Below are 20,182 nucleotides of genomic sequence, written 5' to 3' on the forward strand. Positions count from 1 at the left end.
CAGATGCTTTCCTGTGCTTAAGAGTGGTGTTTCTCCCCTTTTGGAAAGAGGGGCTGCAACCTGATATGTCAGTGTTTGCCATTACGTTCCACCCACCACTCATTCTGTTAGGAAATGATCTAATCATAATTACACTGAAGGTCACCAAACTAAATTAATGCACCCGGTGTCTCAGAAAGAAGTTTATTGTTTCCCCCCCAAGCTATAATTATGTCAGTGAAAATGAAACCCTTCCCCCCCCCCCCGCTCCATTATATTCAAAAAGAAACAGACCACAAATACAATTAGAGGATTGGAACATGCAATTAAGAACTGCTTAACACTACTTCGTTCTAATTAATAAAGCCAATTTACACAATATGTAATCTTTTCAGATACTTTCTGCCGTCAAATGGTCCTTTGTAAAGAGTTCTCATCTCGGCAGGCTAAGGGGGGGTGGAAGCATTTCAAACCTCCCTTTCTTCTTTGAAGCTGAGGCTAAATGGCAAACAGTGCCATGCATGTTAAATTTGACTGAAGTCATCTGAAGTTTTGGCACCCTGTTTGTAGGGCTGGGTACATTCCAGACCTACTAGGGAACAAATGCTCCAGAATAATGCATGGCAAGACCATTTGTGTGTGTGTGTGTGTTTAAAGCAAATTTTAAAGGATATTAAATCAAAAATTGAAAAAGAATTAACAAGGAACATACCTTTGCATTTGTTTGTCGTTTTATCCAAAATAGCTTTCGTAGACACAATTTTCCCATATCTAAATTTTTTTTTTCATAAAAGGAAGAAAGCAGAAGTTATGCTTACAAAATTCCAGTACTAAGAATGAAACTGCAGTACTACTGTGCAACCCTGCACTTGTGAAAATACATTTACTCAATTGCTTTAACCTCCAAAAAGGAAACAAAAGTACTGCCCAACAACCCAATCCTACCCGTGGCTGCAGTGACCTGAGTACACAACAGGGCTTTGCATCAGACCAGCAATAGTGGCACCCACTGTGCCTACTTTCTATTAAACAGAAGGTGGGGGAACTGCATGCTTCAACTCCTTTATATTATGTAATACTGCATTTGTGGACCAGAACAGTTGGATTCCATCCTTTGTCCTTAAATTTTATCTGTAGAACTCCAAAGCATTTCATTTTGGATTTTTTTGTTCCCATTTTTCAGAATTGATACTTCAGAGTAGTAGAGAGATGGTATGGTCCACAACATTTGGAGGGAATGTCTACCCCTGGTATAGACATTATGTAGCTAGAAGGAAAAATGGTCCGACTTGATAGAATGAAAAGTCCTTCTTATGTTCCATCAATTAGATCTGGGCTCTGATCAGAGTGAAGCCTGCTGAGTTTTACGCGCTCTAAGACATGTGTTTCATATGGCTGTTGCATGAAAGCTGCACTTTAGGTTTATAGTACACTGCAATAAGGTACAGTAATACAACACAGCATAAAAATGTCCTTTGTTTCCTGATAAATTTATTTATCAAGGAATATGCAGACTAAAAATATGAACTCACAGTAAGAACTCCTCCATTGCATTCCTGCAACACAAACCTGTGTTTTCAGGGCTATAAGCTAATAAACTTTTTAAAAAAATATTTTATCTAGTGGGATAATACCCACTTTCAAGTTTTCCGAGGGTGATGAAGGCCAGTAATACAGGGGTGGTAGTTTCCTTTCAGATGCTAGGTGCAGATGTATAAAATTTATAGAAATTTTGAAACCTGGGGGGCATTTTTTTCCTGGTTTGTGGGGGGGAAGGAATGGAAATCTTAGAGAAAATAGGAAAATATGCATTTTTAACACCATTTACAGATCAAAAGCCACTTGGTTTGTCATAACATTATCATGTTTTGAAAGTAAAAGTAAAGTTCATTTATACAACATTTACAATTAAAAATTCCTTATTTTCCCCCTACATTAAAACAAATTATTGTATTTTGGAATACATAATAATTGGAACACACAGGCTCCACAGTGCCAAGCAGACATAAAGCATTCATGGCCCTAAAAAAGAGGGTTTTATTCTGGATTGTTCTGTTTCATGTTTTAATGTGTTGTAAACTGCTTTGAGATTTGTTCTTTAAAATATAAAGCAGTACAGAAATGAAATGAAATGAAATGAAATGAAATGAAATGAAATGAAATGAATAATAATAATAACAATAATAATAAAGTCCACCGCAAAACCAAAACAAACAAAAATGGCGCCTAGACATTCCATTATGGCGACTGTAACCCATGTTCATGGCGCCATTTTGCGCATATACATCTGGAGATGATGAATGAACTAGAGAGGAGATGGATCATTCTGAAACACTTTTTGGACTTACACATACTTCTTGCTTTTAAAAAAAATTCTTCAAAGGAGCAGCATACATTCCTAAGAGGAAATTGTGCCCTTTTTGGAGGGTGGGAGACTGGAGGCAAGAGGTGCCAGGTCAGCAGCAGCTGCTGACTATCTCAATGCACCCCACATGGACCTGGACTTATTATGTCATAGTTCCATGCCCACATGGGATGCTGCTGGCCAATAAGCAGCTGTGTGCCTGCACCATGGTGACCTATCTGCCCTCCACCACTGCTCAAGTCACCAACTGGTAATGTCATGTCTACATCGTCAGCTACCGCCTCTCATTTCTGCTAACATTATCTCACATAAGAAAAGCTCTGCTGGATCAAGCCAATGGCCCATCTAGTCCTGCATGCTGTTTGTACAGCAACCAAACAGATGCATGTTGGAAACTAGTAAGCAGGATTCGAGCAGGAGAGAACTCTCCCCCCTCCCTTTGGTTTCCAGCAACCGATTTTCAGAAGCATTTCTGCCTCCAACCATGGCTGGTGCCTAGCGGCTGACCTGGAACTGGTGCAGACCAGAGGAATCTGACTGTTCAATGTCGCTCAGAAGTAATGTTTTAAGTATATTTAAAAATGGCTTTGTTGAAACCCTACAAACCTATACAATAAATCAAATCAAATATATGGCCAGCATCTTTTTTTCACAGATGGTTGTACATATGTTCTCAAAAAATTAATAGCCAATTTCTTTGGAAGATTCTATCACTATCTATCTTCTCTGCACAGAATGTGTTGGTTTTGAGAAGAGCAGAAAATCCATGCATTTTGTTTTCCTACTCCTAGACACTTGGAATTTCTTCCAACCTCTAGTATTTTTCATGAGTTCCCTGCTACCATAAACAAGCATGATTACATCCCACCTTTCTCTTCAGTTAGTTTTTTAAAAATAAGTTGGAAGGAAAACAAAATGATCTACGTCTATTAAAGATTATTATACAAACCACATTCCAAATCATCACAGCAATACTTTTATTTAACTGGGCACATTCAGTCTTGAAGCAGCTTTATACAAATACAAAAAATAAAATAAAATCATCATCATGAAATATTTTACGGTGGTGTGGATCCTTAACAGTCAACGATGATTACAGTATTACCTTGGAAGTCAAATGGAATCCGTTCCAGAAGTCTATTCAACTTCCAAAATGTTTGAAAACCAAATTGCGGCTTCTGCAGCCAATCAGAAGCTGCGGAAGCCCCACTTCCAGTTAGGAAGGGAGGAGGGAGAGCGCAAACAAAGCAGGAGAAAGGAGGCCTGCAAATTATCTGCAAATTATCTGTAAAGTATCTGTTCAGCTGAGCTACCCCCTGGGAAGCTGTCAAGTCTCCACCTTTTGTTCACAGGTATATTGCCTTGTCAAAACACTTATCACAATGTTATTTCAATACCGGTATTCGACAATATGGCAATTTATCACACAGCCCTAGTGTGTGTACATATATAATGTAAATAAGGATTTATTACATACGCATTCTCTATCTGTTCTTTCATTTATTCCCCTATAGCTAACATTTTCACACCTCTTCTTGAGCTTCATAATTATATATTTTTTCCTCTATAAATCTTTATGGATTGTTTCACATTCTACAACCCTTTCAATAAAAAAGGGGAAGGGAAGGCTGTATATTTAAGTAAACTTTCTACTTCATGTAACACAATAGAACAGCAGCATAAGCAACTCTTTCTGCTCTGTTCAAGTCCAGATCACTTTTAAGTAACATCACTCAAGGTACTTTACTTTAAATTAAATACTTTAATAAGCATAGTGTCTTGGAATGTGTTCATCACACAAGAAATACAAGTTAAACCAGTTTCTCTTCACTTGAAAAAAAAAGTGAATGGGAAGCCACATCCCTGCCCTATTCCTTTTACAATGGAAGTATCTACACAAGAACAACAAATGCAGACTTCAATAACTCATGCTCAAATCCTCCAAGGGAAACATTTTGTCAAGTCAGGTGTAAGTAGCATGTGGCTGGAATACTATGGCATATTATCACCCCACCTTTCCTCTAAGAAGTTCCATGTGATGTAGTTGGGGTTCTCTCTTGTTAACCACAGCAACTACCCTATAAGGCAAGTAGGTTGAGTCACTGCAATTTATCCAAGGCCACCCAGTGAGCTTGATAGCTCAAGCAAGAATTTCATCTGAGCTACAAAACAACAAACTCTAACCACTGCAGCACATGCAGAAGCTGGCCTGTTGCACATAGTATTTCAAGGAACACATAAGAAATGTAAGCAACTCTAAAGACTCAACTCTCACTCTTTGCTTTTTTGCTATCAGCCGCATGTGCTAAAATGGACAGAACTCACCCTATTTTGTTTATGCAGTGTTCAATTTATTCTATTCACTTTCAAACTACATTTTGTAAGTCTGTCATTCTCAATTACCTTCACCAGTGTCAATGACCTTTCATAAGTATGTCCTCTCCCTTCAGGAAAAGTCAGAGGAGAGTCAGACTCTGTGCACTCTTATGTGGGAATAAACCACACCGAATATAATAGGACTTATTTCACTGTTAATTGGTACTCTTAATCAAAATCAGCATTAATTCAAAGAGAATGGGATCTTGGGATTCCCATTACGGAACAAACATGGCTCCTCATATTTCATTCTATTAAGACAATGCCATTAAGTCTGCAAATACAGTATAAACTGTTGCTTCAGTGGTTCTTAGAACACCAGTGCAACTTAATAGGCTATCCTCAATCATTCAATTCAAATGCTAGAATATAAGGCATCTGGAGCAGATCATCTTCATATCTGATGGGGATGCCAACAGGCTCAGGTGTACGAGCAACAAATACTGCGTCATATCTCAAGATAACATCTCTCACATTTGGTTCATATCCTACTGATATCATTTAATGTGACAAAGACAGATTTACCAAGCCCTATGAAACTGTTCACGAAACTCATTGATTTCTGTTAAGACAATTATGGGCAAGACATTGGAAACATTCCCAATCAACCACAATTCGGGAATGGTTATCGAAACATGTTAATACTGGGCTGCAATGGATAAATTAACCAAAGAGGTGCACAGGAAAGAAGGCTTGCAACAAACAATCAGAGGAGAAGATAAGGATAGAATTTTACGAATTAATGATAAGATTATGGATAGCACTGAGCAAATGGCATTCCAATGCGAGTGCCAATTCATTGTTATGAAGTATGTGTATATATGTGTATAAATGACAAAGATGCCATTTTCCCAAAGATGGATAATTTAGGACAGAGAAATGGACTAGGCCTATAACTATAGATAATGGGGATGCTATTCCTTTAGGGAAAGTGGACAAAGCATTCTGGAAGCATGAGAGGAGGAGCAGAAGCAAAGACAGAAGTTCAGTCTCATTCAAAGTACTGACATCAGTGTCAAAGCATGACCCTGCATGTGTTTTCCCAAAAGGCTCTGTAGTGCTGGAGGGAAGGGATACAGCGAGATGTGCATCCCACTGTGATAGGAATGTCCACATCACCTGGTGGCCAGCAGCCTTAGTAGAACTTCAAAAGCAAAGTAGAATTTTATTCTGGAGTGTTTTGACATATGCTTGCATGTACCTGTGAGATGACTTTGTTCAAAGACTTGAAGAGGGCCCAATTATTTTCACAACATAAAAATAATTATATCCTTTAAAAAAAATGTTTTAAATTGTGCTTCTGTGTTACTATGAAGCTTGACCCTTCAGGGACCAGGTAAATCTAACTTTATGCTTCATGGTTTCAAAGAAAATTAAAGTTCATGGTTGTTTTCTATGAAGTACTTATGCATACTAATAATTTAATTCAGTTATTAAATGTGTATACAGCCCTTCATCCGAAAACCACAGAGCGGTTCACAACACAAAAACACAAAATACACAACAAAAAACCCAAAATCAGCCATATTAAGATTTATAAGGTAGAAGAATGAATTCTCTTGCACTGTGTCACCCAATGGCCATGTTTGCACATCATGGGAAGTCATACACCATGAAGTAGTGCATATAAGTAAATTGTATCCACTTTGGTCCTTCCTATTAGCTTGCAGAGGAAACAAAGTCTGGCTTAGCAGTATGTCTAAATTTAAACAAACCTTGATCAAAGAACAAAATTTGGCTTACCAATCATGGTTTAAGGCTTACTGTGATGTGTGAATGCAGCCAATGCCTTTTGCTGGTTGTTTCATAACAATTTGTGTCAGTGCCAGATTTCTTTTGCTAACCCATCTTTGGATCCAGCCCATGACATTTAAATTGTCTTGTGTATGCAAAGCTTGCTATGGAAAAGTTCAGCTGTGCAATAATTTTGGCACAGGAAATGAAATGAAGGCTATGCAAACAAGAGGAAAGGAGGGAAATGCTTTAGAAGTCAGGAAATGTTTCTTTCCTCCTGTTTGTAGAGACTGGGTACCAGCCTGTGTAGTCCAAAATCCAACCGGAAATGCAGTAACCCACACATTATTTTAGCCTTGAACAGGGATATTTTTGGTCAAAATTAAACTTAGTTGTTTCAATATGGGGAGTGCATTTTGGTATACTAATAGAAGAATAGGGAATTAAGTGTATTATGGCTGTGTCATCTCTAGGACATTTTGAATAAACACATCAAAGTGCATTTCCTAATCATGACTATAAGATCTGTTACTGGTTTACAGAGAGGAAAGCAACAGTTTTAGTTACAGAAGTTTCAATGTGAAAGTTTCCACCAGACAGAAGACAGAGCCTGGCAAGACAGATCAAAGCATCCTTTAATTATTTTAAGAATATTGTCTTCCATGAAAACATGTGATACGACACCATGCTCTAGTCATTTGGATCCCCAAAGGACTATGAGTAGAAGGAAAATAGTAACTGGCTCTGTTCTGCAACACTCAAACAGATCACAAAGTGGGAGCAACTATGGCTCAGTGGCACAGTGCATGCTCTACAAGAAGAGCATCCCAAGTTAAATCCCCAGCATTTAGAGTTATAAGCAGGGAACTCGCCAGAACTGAGTTCTGGCACCTCTCAGGTGGGCATCATTGCCATTATAAGAGAACAAGAGAGACGTTCATGGTGAGTTCTGACACCTCTTTTTCTAGAAAAATAGCACTGGTTGTAAGGCTCAGGTAACAGGTGATAGGAAAGACCTCTGTCCAACTGTGGGATGCCACAAGCCATGGGAATATTGCCATGTATACACCAAGAACAAGCACACACACTTCCTGTGAGAACAGAAATAATTTTGTTTTCTTTATAAAGTGAGGCCAAAAGGTTAAGCTAATCATGAATTTACTGTGTTTCACAGTAATGTGCAGAACACAAACAAATGAAAAATCCATCCAACAAAATAAATAAGATCCAAGCTTGCAGACGACCCTTTACTGACCAAGGATCTCTGGTAATGAATAGGCATAGCAAGGTCAATAGTATAGACAGACACCTAAAGAGGGCCAATTACACTGAACAGTGAATTGTGAAAAATTAATGTGGCATTCATACAAGCAAAATTCATAGTTTGCTTTTTGTGATTTAGCAAGAGGAAAGTATAGCAATCACTAAGCTCAAAATTTGATTACTTTGGCCTGGTGATGGTGCAATGTTCTTTTTGTCTAACCATGTTTAGGAGACTGGGATCATCTCATCTAAGAGCAACACACATGCTATTCTTCTACCTCTCATTACTATTGGTCTTGAAACATACAAGAAAGAACATGAATAGGTTTAATTGGGACAGAAGAGTAATTGATGCCCTTATATTCCTATGCTCTTCTACTTAACCATTGTAAATTAAGTCAATTACCCTCCTAAACAGTGGTCTGAAATCCATTATATGGGGTGGAAAGTTTTCCATTACTGTAGTTTTCCATAGGAAAATATTCCACCTTCAAAACTGATCACACTAACATTATACACACAATACAAATTGAGCAAATAGAAAAGATACAGTATCTAAAAATCAAAGTTGTAATTCTTTTTTCATAGCTTCATTTTCTCTCTTAAAATCTAACTGCACACTAATGAGTTGACTGTAACATTATTTACACATATTCCAATGAAGTAACAATAACTACTAAGCCAAGCTCTGACTTTCTTTCTAGTAGCACCTCCCCCCCCCCCCATGCTGTGCAGCAGACTGGTTGGAGCAACATGGGAAGCTGCCTTATACCCAGTCAAACCATTGAGTCCATCTAGGTCAGTACAGTCTACACTGGTTGGGACTGGCTCTCTAGGGGACATTCCTAGCCCTACCTTAGAGATGCCAGGGATTGATCATGGAGACTTCTGCAAGTGGTTGTTTTATCACAGACTTACGGTCCTTCTTCAAACTTGGAGAGTGCCTCTGATTCAACAGGAGAAACTAAGGCTAGCATAAAACATGAGGGAAACCACGAGGGAGAACACTGAAGTGCCTGAACACACCTAGGTGAGTATCCTTTTAAAGTACAGTGGTACCTCGGGTTAAGAACTTAATTTGTTCTGGAGGTCCGTTCTTAACCTGAAACTGTTCTTAACCTGAGGTACCACTTTAGCTGATGGGGTCTCCCGCTGCTGCCATGCAATTTCTGTTCTCATCCTGAAGCAAAGCTCTTAACCCGAGGTACTATTTCTGGGTTAGCGGAGTCTGTAATCTGAAGCATCAGTAACCTGAAGCGTCTGTAACCCAAGGTACCACTGTATGTCATTCCCCCCTCTTAAAAGGCTAAGTTATTAGAATCCCAGTATTCTGGCTGCCCCTTCAAAGGTATTAAAAAGTAAAGAACAGTAGATCACCAGGACAAGATAACCAAAGGTTACAAATATATATTAATATGTATATAGCAGGTGTGGGGAGCCTATGGCCCTCCAGATATTGTTGGACCTCCAACTCCCATCAATCCTACTCTGCACAGGTAATGGTCAAGGATGATGGGAATTGCAATCCAAAAATTATATGGAGGGTCAGTTTCCCACCCTGATGTGTGGAGCGTGCTTCCCTTCTGCAAGGGGAATTCCCAAGCCTCCACTAATACTGTTTCAGTGTATCTGAAGAAGTGTGCATGCACACGAAAGCTCATACCTAGAACTAACTCAGTTGGTCTTTAAGGTGCTACTGGAAGGAATTTTTTTATTTTGTACTGAACTGAACAGTAAGCGTGGCCTCAGAAACAAGCCAGGTTTAATGTACCTGCCAACCCCAACTCCCTGATGATAGAGGGGAGGAATATGTTTATCTTCAGAGCAAAAAGCTATTGTGCTCCCAGCTGGCTTTATACTTATCTTGGCTTCCTCATCTCAGAGGTGAGTCCTCCCAGGTTGGTCACCCCAGGTCTAACACCATATCCATTTAAGACTATCTGCTGCTTCGCCTTCCCTTCTCCCACCAGGCCTAATAGGAAGCATTACCTTTCTGAGAATTGGAGTGATCCCTGAAGTTGTTTTATCCAGGGACTTCTGGGGTTGATGCCTAACCATAACATATCAAATGAAGCAACAAACAAACAAGCTTAATGGCTAAGCCCAGTTAGGAGCACCCTACTGGGAAAAGGCCACGGTAATTTCAGAGGAGAGAACAACAAGAGGTTGCTTCTCTCTTGAATCTTACTGCCCAGTATAATCACTCAGCCAAGACTTCAAAGCAAGCACTTCAATATTAGCTGCAACACTGAATAAGACTATATTTAAATACATTAATCAAGATCAAAACAGGATCCTTGCCAAGTGGTAACAATTTACACCACAAAGGAATTCATTCCTTGGGTTATTTGAATTAAAAAAGATCAGCATTTCCTCCTCTGATTCCAGAATTAGAAAGAGCTGTCATTAAATTGGGGGGAGGGGGAGGAATTATTGTTATTATTAAACTGAAGGCATTAAAGATGCTTAATAAGAATGATAAAATTAAAAGTACTGGAATAATTTAAATAAATCCTTCCTCTAAAGGCTTAATCAATGGTTAGGTTTCTGAAATAGTTAATTTTGAAAGGCCATCAAATAGCGGAGTCTCATTCCTACAACATTGCTTAGCATCTTTGTTCAGCAAGCATAGCCATTATGCTCTTGGGTCCCATTATCCCCGATCACCTGATGAGAGCTGCAGTCCAACAACATCTGGAAAGTGCCATGTGGGCTACTCCTGCTGTGTAGGATATTTTTTAAAAAATAAAATGATGCAAACATGCATTACTTAAAGAGTGTGGCTTAGCAGCAAATCCCAGATTCAATCTTTGGCATCTCTAGATGGGACTGTGGAAAACTCCTGTCTCAAATGCTGCAGAGCAGCTGCCTGTTGCTGTAGACAACACTGAGCTAGATGGCTCTAGTAGTATAAGGTAGTTAGATACATTTTCTGTAAGGCAGCTTCTTCCTATGTTCCTACAACATAGCAGTGTGCACTTTTTCCTTTTGATGCACAAGGCATGTTAATGAATTGCAAAGAGTATGCCAGGTAACATGTTCAGATATTAATGCAGAAAGATTTTATTATTTCTTGTGCTGGAGGAGACTCTTGAGAGTCCCATGGACTGCAAGAAGATCAAACCTATCCATTCTTAAGGAAATCAGCCCTGAGTGCTCACTGGAAGGACAGATCGTGAAGCTGAGGCTCCAGAACTTTGGCCACCTCATGAGAAGAGAAGACTCCCTGGAAAAGACCCTGATGTTGGGGAAGATGGAGGGCACAAGGAGAAGGGGACAACAGAGGCCAAGATGGTTGGACACTGTTCTTGAAGCTACAAACATGAGTCTGACCAAACTGCGGGAGGCAGTGAAAGAGAGGAGTGCCTGGCGTGCTCTGGTCCATGGGGTCATGAAGAGTCGGATTAGACTAAACAACTAAACAACAACAATGCATTAGGCACAAAGGGAAGGATCTTTCTATATCCCCATTTCCCAGACCAGAGAATAGGATAAGTGCACACAGATCTGCTAATCAGCTGAGGTACCTCACTTTCTAACTAGTATCTTTTTTTGCCACCCAGAAAGTAAGAAAGTGTGACTGATTCACTGCTGCACACCAATCTCTTTGTGGCCCTTCAGTAATCCAAGATCCAGCAAGGAGAAGATTCATAGATCTGCAGCCCTGCCCATCAGTGGCTGTTGTTTGGAGGGAGGAGAAAAAAGAGTTTAATTCCCAACTGCATCCATGTCCTCCTTTTTTAAGGACAGCCAGTGGGAGACATGGTGCAGTGAGAAGATGATGTTGAAGCAAATATCTGTGCTAGTGGGGACAAACAATGCATTTGTGCATAAAACTCAACACTGAAAACTTTCTTCCCCGTGTTCTTCTGATAGAATGAGGATCTTGCCAGTTCAGAGACATGTGCATACTTCGTGAGTAAGAAGAGGTGGGTGCCATGCCACTAAAGGTGCAGCATTATGAGGCTTAACTGTAAGATTACTACACCAATCCATTAAGAACAGTAGCAAGATTGGCAATGGTGATGATTATGATTAGGGTTACTTACTCAGTTGAAACTAGCAACATGTTAGCCCAAATGGAATGCACATTCTCTGCACCATGATCTCCTCTACACAAAATACTCAGTCATGACTTGAAGGAACAAGATCTTATTGATGGGGTTCACAAGAATGGAAATAACACAGAAAGTGGAGGAATATGTCAGTCAGGTCTTCTGTGCTCTTCTTGCCAATAAAGCATTTAAATCTTGCTACATGCGTCTTTCCTCATATCAAATGAAAAAAACAGTGGTACCAAGCCAAGCTGCCATTGTTTTTGGCATACATTTTAAAACCTGCTTTGCTGGTTTCCCATACTTATGGCTAAGTTTGTAACAAATATTCAAGTGTTTATCTTAATTTTGCTTACTTTAACTTTTTACATGCCACTTTTTCAGCTCTTATGAGTGGCCAAAATCATCTTAGAGCTAAACTACTTGAATGTAATAATGATAAGCAGGTAAGAAGCAATGCAGCATGTATAATATTCCAAAGAAGAAATGGGAAAGCAAAGTACATTGACAAACACCAGCTGGGCATATAAGCCTGCTGATACAAACCAGTTTTCACTGCCATAGTAGGAGCCAAACCATAATCAAGGGCAATGTGTTTCATAATCTGGAAATTACTATGGATAAGGCCCTCTTTGGCATCACCACCAACTAAGCCTCTTACTTGTATTATAGACGGCAAGAGAGACCTGTAACAATGGCAATGAGAAGTGCTCTTCATAAGGGTTCTAGGTAGTCAAGCAACAATACCTTCTTTCAGGATACACCATTTCATAGTAACTACTATCTCAGAACTATGCATTCATGAAATTGGGAGGCAAATGAGGAAAACCTAAGGTTACTAATTTAGTTACCCAAGCAGAAATGAAGACAATCTATCTAATTAAACAATGATGTAGAAATACCTGCAAGCTTATTGGTGCTACTCAAATTTACAAAAAATAGGCTACATGTGTAGCAGAAAAGCTTATTGCTGGACTGTTACATCTAAATGTTTTGCACATAAAGCCATCAACTCAGCTACCTCTTGGATTATGCTGGAACTACCTGCCTACAAAAAAAGAGTTTTGCTTCCTTGGTGCTAAAGTGTTCAACTTTCTAAGGCTAAATGTGCATCTTTCTGAAGTTCAAGTAGGGTTATAAAGGCATAATTCCAAAAGATTTACAGTCTCTTTGGTTCATGTATCACTAAGCTAGTCTTTAAGAGACCGTGGTCCATTATTACATCAATTCTGGAAGAGGACTGTGATCTGCAGCCGTAATTATATCACTAATTTTATTATCATAAGAACAGCTGCTTTTCTAATTGCAGTTCAGTTTAATGTCTATGTGTGGCAGCCATAACAGCAACATTATAGGAAGAGGAAGAACTTGAGCAAGAACTTTGTTTCTGATTTTTTTATTATATATGCTTGCCAGGATTTTTAAAAAGAATCAAATCAAATAGATTTTGAATAGAATATTCAAAGCTAGATATGTCAACCATGTTTCAGCATCAGGAGGGCCACTTAAGAACAGAACACCACTTAATACTAAAAAAAGAGAAATGTGCAAAAAAAAAAAGTTTTCTTTTGGAGTATCTCCAACCAATGGACTCCTGACACAGGCATACTGGTAAGTTACACTGCTTCTTACAGTGTGGGGTTGTAAAGATAACAGAGGACATCAGGTTTTAGCAGCAGTCTGGTGTTCTTACCACAAACGGTTTTGCTCTATGGTGGTGAACCTGTGGCCCTCCAGATAATGTTGGACTCCAACTCCCATCAGCCCCAGCAAGGATTGTCAGGGATGATGAGAGCTGAAGTTCAACATCACCATCTCTATTCTATGACACCCAACTATAGAATGAATGGGGGCCAGCCAAGAAAAGGCCATCATCACAAAAAAGTGCTATGCATAAGAATTCCTATCCTTGGATCAAAGTACAACATGTTCTTAAGTTCTGAACCATGGGACTTATATAGGTATTCACCTCATCCATCCATCCCCCTGGGAAGCATTTGTATGATAATTTGAAAATGCAAAACACTAGCTGCAAATCACCTCAACAAAAAGTCCAAATGAGCACAATCCTCAAATCATTCCGTAGTCTCTCAAAGAGCAGGAGGAGGACTTGGCTGTCCTAAAGCAAAACAACACTGGTACATTTGTGTTTCAAAATAGGGCAACCTATTGAGAACAGAGTCCTGTCTCCCCACTTACAGCGAGAGCTCCACTAATGCCATCTGAAAACACCTGCTCTCCCAAGCGAGTGTTTGACATACACTATACAGAAGTCTGTTCCAATCTGGCAGGAAAAGCACAAGCTGTACACCCGTTAGAAAGAACAGATGAATAGAGGTGAGGAATAGAAGATACCCAAAGAGGAAACAGACTGGCAACAAGAAATGGTCTCCCCAGCAAAAGTACTTTCCCCACATTAATCTGTTAAAAAAGCACCCAAAGCAGCACAAAAAAGAATGCAAACATTATAACTTTACTGCTACAAATAAGGAGGTAAAAAACACAGCATGCCTGTAATTAGATAAGAGCTCTCTCAAGCAACTTCCCAAAAGAAGTTCTTCCCAAAAGAAGAAAATAATCATCAGAATACAAACATGTTCAAGTTTATCACTGCCAGTAGCACTATGCCAAAACCGAGATGAATGCAGTGGACGAAGCAAGAAGGGGCAGAAACAAATGGAAACAGAACTAAGAGCGACACAAATATAGCAAAAGCTCCTTCTGAAACCGGAAGAAGAATCCAGAACAGAAATACAAATGAACAGTTTAGGTGTAATTTTTAAAGTCAAACTGGAAAGATTTGTATCACTTTGCCCCTCTTGCCAAGTACAGGGTGCTGTGGTATCAAACCACTTTGTATGTTATTGCTGCTAAAAGCACATTAATAAGGCAGGGAACAACATTGTCCAAAGAGAAATTTAGTGGGAAGAACTTGGCTTGTGCTTAACTTTCCACAATCCATAAAATTAATACAGTGACAACTTGGCAAAGGCCAGCTAGTTTTTATCTTCTTGAACCATTTGCTTCTAGTTGCTCAGGACCATGTTGAAAAAAGTTAGCTTTCATAGACCCACATATGTTGCCTGCAGTGACCCAAGCCTCATGCACCTATCTGGATATCTTTTGTTAGAGAAATCTGGGCCTGTTCTATCTACACAGTTGCCACTTGATTCAGTGATAAACGTAAAGGGTTGGATCCAAATAACTGTGAGTGGAAGGTAAACAGCCACTAGCACTGCTCCACAAATGCCCATCCAAGAACTTGAACATATAGTGCTATAATATGTAGGTTCTCTTATAGTTGTTATGCTTCCAAGTTCACAAGCTTTTGTGCTTATACGAAAGAACGTAATTGGATTTAGTCAAACTTTTTTTCGTACAGCACTGTAGTATGAGGTGTAAAAGACATTCCTCCAATAAGGAGAATATACATTCTTGCATATGAGGCACAATATCCTAAAAAAGAACAGCACAAATATTTTACTAGTTTTTATTCAAATGATTTCTGCAAAGCTAACAGCATCCCTCTTAAAGTTTGCAAACAACAGCCTTATATTTATATTTATATACGAGGAAGAGGTTTTTGCAAGTGAACAGCTCCATAACAGAAGTTGCTGTACAGCATACAGGTGATGCATATGGGCAACTTCAACCATTTTGACTTACTACGCTTCAGTATTTATTCGTTCATTTATTTATTTATTTAGGGGTTGTTTGCATGCCCTGCACAAAATTACTTAAAGCACCTTCTCACTTTAGCAACATATCCCTCAATTTTCAAAATGTATACTTACGGTTGGCATAGTTTTACTAAGTCCTGGTCAGTGGTGTTTGGTGGCAGACCTCGGATATAAAGATTTGTTTTGCTTAATTGATCCCATCCTGAGTTGCTGCTGCTGCTGTTGTTGCTATTGCTGCTGGTGATGATGGGGCTAGGAGGAGCCATTGGATGGGCAGGCACGATGGGCTGCTGAAAAATAAAGCAAGAACAGAGGAGCTCATTTAGGACATACAGTATGAACTGCACAGCACCTTGATTCATCCTGGGAAAAGTTTTGATGCTATTACTCCGTGATACAAATATCCCTGCTTCCACGGCACCTTGGAAGCCTACAGAGCAAGTCACTCAAAGCATGCAAGGAGACGACACACGTATTATGGTGCAAATACATCATATTGCCCTTTCACAGGATGGCATATAGTACAAGGTAGAATGTTTCTCTTTAAACAGACAAGCACAACTGAAGATGTAGAGAACATAAACTTCTTGTCATCAGCATGTCTCTCTTTGACCAGGCTAAAGCCTCCAACTTAAAATAAGGCTGTCAAATCAGCATGAGCTCACTATATCTACAGCTTGTGTCTACCCTAAACATACTGCACTATGTCATATCATGGAAAGTTATCCACTCCTTTGTGCAGGGGGAAGGGAGAAGAATTTTTTCAGGTAGAGGCAATGTACATGCTTGGTGATGTATTATTTAAGTTCAAACACACTGAATGGCTTAGTCCTCATTGAAAATATGTACATAACTGAATTTACAACAATTATTCTTTATTAATTTACTTCTCCTTTTTGTTACTGCTCTGCAGCTTCCTCACTCACCCATCAAGATCTAGCTGTAAGCTCCTTGAAGCAAGAGTTGACATTTTTAGTTCTGTTGCATTGAACTATGTACATTTATGGCATCCATTATTATAAGTGTACTGGATTACCAACCATAGAGAACAGGGGTCAGCAAACTTTTTCAGCAGGGGGCTGGTCCACTGTCCCTCAGACCTTGGAGGTGGGCAGACTATTTTTTTGGGGGGGGGGAACGAATTCCTATGCCCCACAAATAACCCAGAGATGCATTTTAAGTAAAAGGATACATTCTACTCATGTAAAAACATGCTGATTCCCGGACCGTCCGCAGGCCAGATTGAGAAAGCGACTGGGCCGCATCCGGCCCCCAGGCCTTGGTTTGCTATCCCCTGGTATAGAATAACAAGTCTTGCTGAAGCAAAACCAGCATGGCTTTTGCAAGGGTAATCTGCCCTGCCTCCTGTATATGGAGAAAATTCTTAGCAACTGCTAGCCAAAGTTATGGGGTAAGCTGGTTAGCATATGTCTATGTTGTTTTCTTCTGTTGGATTCTGGACCTCATAATCTGTTTACTCCAAATAGGTTTAAGCTTCAAAGTTAGTAATATGCTTCTTCTATGTTTTCTCTGGTCAGAATAATCATCCCAGCAGCAAAGCCAGAAAGAACAATCTCTCTGTTAACAAATATATTAGCTGGTAGCAGTGAAAACCCCGATATAAGAACTGATTCCCTTGTTTCTGACTGTTACCACCCATGTCCTCAAGGTCTGGGTTTGAGTAATACTAGAATGACTTTCCTCCCCCAAACGCAAATACGATGTTAAATGCATAAAATCAGGTCAGAGGCTGTACTGGACCTTAACTATATAGTTACAGTTTTCATAGTGTCATATTTCTAATATTCTGTTGTGATGTATATAAGCAGAACTACACAATTATATTATTAGCCAACTTTTTAATAGTCCCTGTGATGTTTGCTTTCATGCTCTTTTTAGGATACGTATATTTTAAACAGTTGAATAAAATTACAATGCAATATGAATGTGAATGATCTTCACACCCACAGACAAGAAGAGCAGGCATCAAATTAGGTCATATTTTCTGCATGTGTTCCTAGTTATAAAATTAACTTGGATTTTTAATGTTGAAACAAAGAATGTATATATAAACCACTCAGCATATTAAGGGCAACCACTATTTCTACAGCAAATATTTCTATTACCAAATGAGGGAAAACGTTTAGAGGACGAGCCAAATGTTCCAACCAAAATTAAGCAGTTTTAAGCTCAAAGGAAAGAGTAAAGAAGATGCATAAATCACTCTGACTTAAATGAATGAAACCAAGAGTTGGACTTGAGTTGGACTGTGCCCTAGACTTGAGATTTTCAAAAACACTTGTGCTTGGAAGTCTAAGCCAGCTGCACAGACAAAGCATGAAAGTTTGGCAATGGAAAAACTGAAAGTCTTAATTCCAAGGGTACCAAACACATTGTTCATAAGTACTGTTTTAAACAATGTTTAGGTACTGTCTGAAGCCTGAAAAGACCTAGTGGCTTAGTGCTTTGCCCTAAGAGAGGAGACTATAAATTGTGTTAAAAATGACATATTTCAACTCAATTAAATGCTTATTGACACTATGGGCAGAATAGCTCCACTGGTGGAAGCCTGCACAAGGGCTTCCATTAGTGCAATGGGGCTTCCCCTGGTTTCCTCAACTTGTACCCAAGACGCCCCCACCCCCCAAAAAAAAATGGCTTGGGAGAACTCTCAGAGAAGTGTATGTTGGAATGGGGGATCATTCCATCTGGCAAGCTGAAAAGTGTGTGCTGACAGAATGATTGTTGTAACTGCTATGCTGAATTTCTCCCATGGCTACTTAAAATTTGGGAAACACTGATATATGCACCTAAAGCTAAAGCATCCTATGGACATTTCTATGGCATATACTGTACAAATAGCAGCTGAAAGCCAATTACTTTGATAATTGAACCCAAGTAATTGGGATGAAGAATAAGAAATTAGAACCAGTTTCTACTGTAAAAAGGTAAAGGGACCCCTGACCATTAGGTCCAGTCACGGACGACTCTGGGGTTGCGGCGCTTTACTGGCCGAGGGAGCTGGCATACAGCCCTACTCAATTGTTGAAGTGGGCATGGAAATTTCTAATACTGCAGACACATCTCCCCACCTTTCCACAGCACAGCAGTCAGCCATACATTTCATTTTTAAATATCTCAAGAAATATTTGTAGCCATGGGATGGTGGTTGGAATGTCATAACACGGTTTCATTAAGATGAAAGAATTTTGTTCCAAAAAATCATCTACAAAGAGATACGCAAAGTAAATCTGAGTCCTGTTTCAACACTAGTGAGGCCGATTTGCGGAAGACCCTTATCCAAATAACATGTGCAATAATTTTCAGGATGGGAGCATTAGGACACACAATAGGGCAGGAGTGGGAAGACTCTCTCAATATTATCCTATATTATCCCAAGTCCCACTTTGTGGAAAGCGCCTAGTTAATATTGGTGAACTGCATAATCAAGGAAAAGGAGTCATCTGCATGGTGCAGCAGCCTCTTGGTACTGCAGCAAGAGTCCGCTAACCACTGCTGGGCACTGCTGGTAGAGGGACTCGCTCCACCATCAGTGTCCAGCACATAGAAGAACAAGCTGCATGACACTGGGGCAAATGCAGCTCATTTTCCCCTCTGTGCACTGCTGGGTTGGGACCAATGCAGCTCCTTCTGCCTAACAGTTATCTTGTCCAGTACACATTTTACTGGCTTCCCTGCAATATGAGGGATTTTGTCAAAAGCCTTCATGAAATCAAGATACAACCCTCTAGCTTCTGATGAGAAAAAGAAAGCTTCTCCTTTTACATAGGGGCATTGCTGCAATTAGGGGCCAAAGCAGATAGTGAGGCAGCTGTATAGATCCAGCGCCGAGGGCCTTCTGGTGGTTTCCTCATTGCGAGAAGTGAGGTTACAGGGAACCAGACAGAGGGCCTTCTCAGTAGTGACGGCCGCCCTGTGGAACGCCCTCCCTTCAGATGTGAAGGAAATAAGCAGCTATCCTATCTTTAAAAGACATCTGAAGGCAGCCCTGTTTAGGGAAATTTTTAATATTTAATGCCCTATTGTTTTTAACACTTGATTGGGAGCCGCCCAGAGTGGCTGGGGAGACTCAGCCAGATGGGCGGGGTAAAAATAAATTATTATTATTATTATTATTATTATTATTATTATTATTATTATTATTTAAACACAGACCTGCCCTCCTGCAAAGCGTAGGTAACCCATTGCCCTCGAACCTTATTTTATGCAGGTCATTGAGGAAAAAGGGGGGAGGGGGATGACAGAAGAGAGAAACAGATTTTGACTCTGCCCACCACCATGGTGCAGCCTCCAACAGATTCTATCAGAAGTAGCACGACCCACAGCAAAGATTGCCTGATCCTGTTGTGGAATGGGTGATGGATTTTAGAGCCATGTACCCAGGGAGGACACACCCTTCTTCAACAATGCAGTGGCTCAGCTCCCTTCATTTTTCTCCTAGCAGGGAATCAGATGCCAAAAGTGATCCTGGTTGAGAGAAAAATTATCAAGACAGCCAAGCTGCAGTGACATAAACCTCAGGAGGGGGATGGTTCAGCTCTCCTAATCTGGACAACCCTTTTGCTTAAGACACATGCCCCCTTTTAAACTATTGAGGAGGACCATGTTATGTTTAAACACACAGGACTGCCCTAGTTTGGCCTTTAAACAGAAGCAGCCTGTCTTAAGGATGCGTCTTCCTGTACAAGACATGCAATGCGATCCTATGC

The 20,182-nt window shown here is 39.8% G+C and overlaps 1 protein-coding gene across 4 annotated transcripts in view; it reads right to left on the reverse strand.

Annotated features, from left to right (window-relative positions):
- Window positions 1-20,182, reverse strand: part of RBMS1 (RNA binding motif single stranded interacting protein 1) — a 126,068-nt gene that overhangs the window by 34,698 nt on the left and 71,188 nt on the right. For all 4 annotated transcript variants that reach the window (XM_081872734.1, XM_081872733.1, XM_081872732.1 and 1 more), the window contains exons 2-3: window positions 15,567-15,742; window positions 692-750 (exon numbers count right to left, since the gene is read on the reverse strand). In XM_081872734.1, coding sequence (XP_081728860.1) covers window positions 692-750; window positions 15,567-15,742 — 235 coding nt within the window. The remainder of the gene's footprint in view (window positions 1-691; window positions 751-15,566; window positions 15,743-20,182) is intronic.

The sequence above is a fragment of the Podarcis erhardii genome, assembly GCF_964252035.2.
Source record: "Podarcis erhardii genome assembly, chromosome: 1".
NCBI lineage: Eukaryota > Metazoa > Chordata > Lepidosauria > Squamata > Lacertidae > Podarcis > Podarcis erhardii.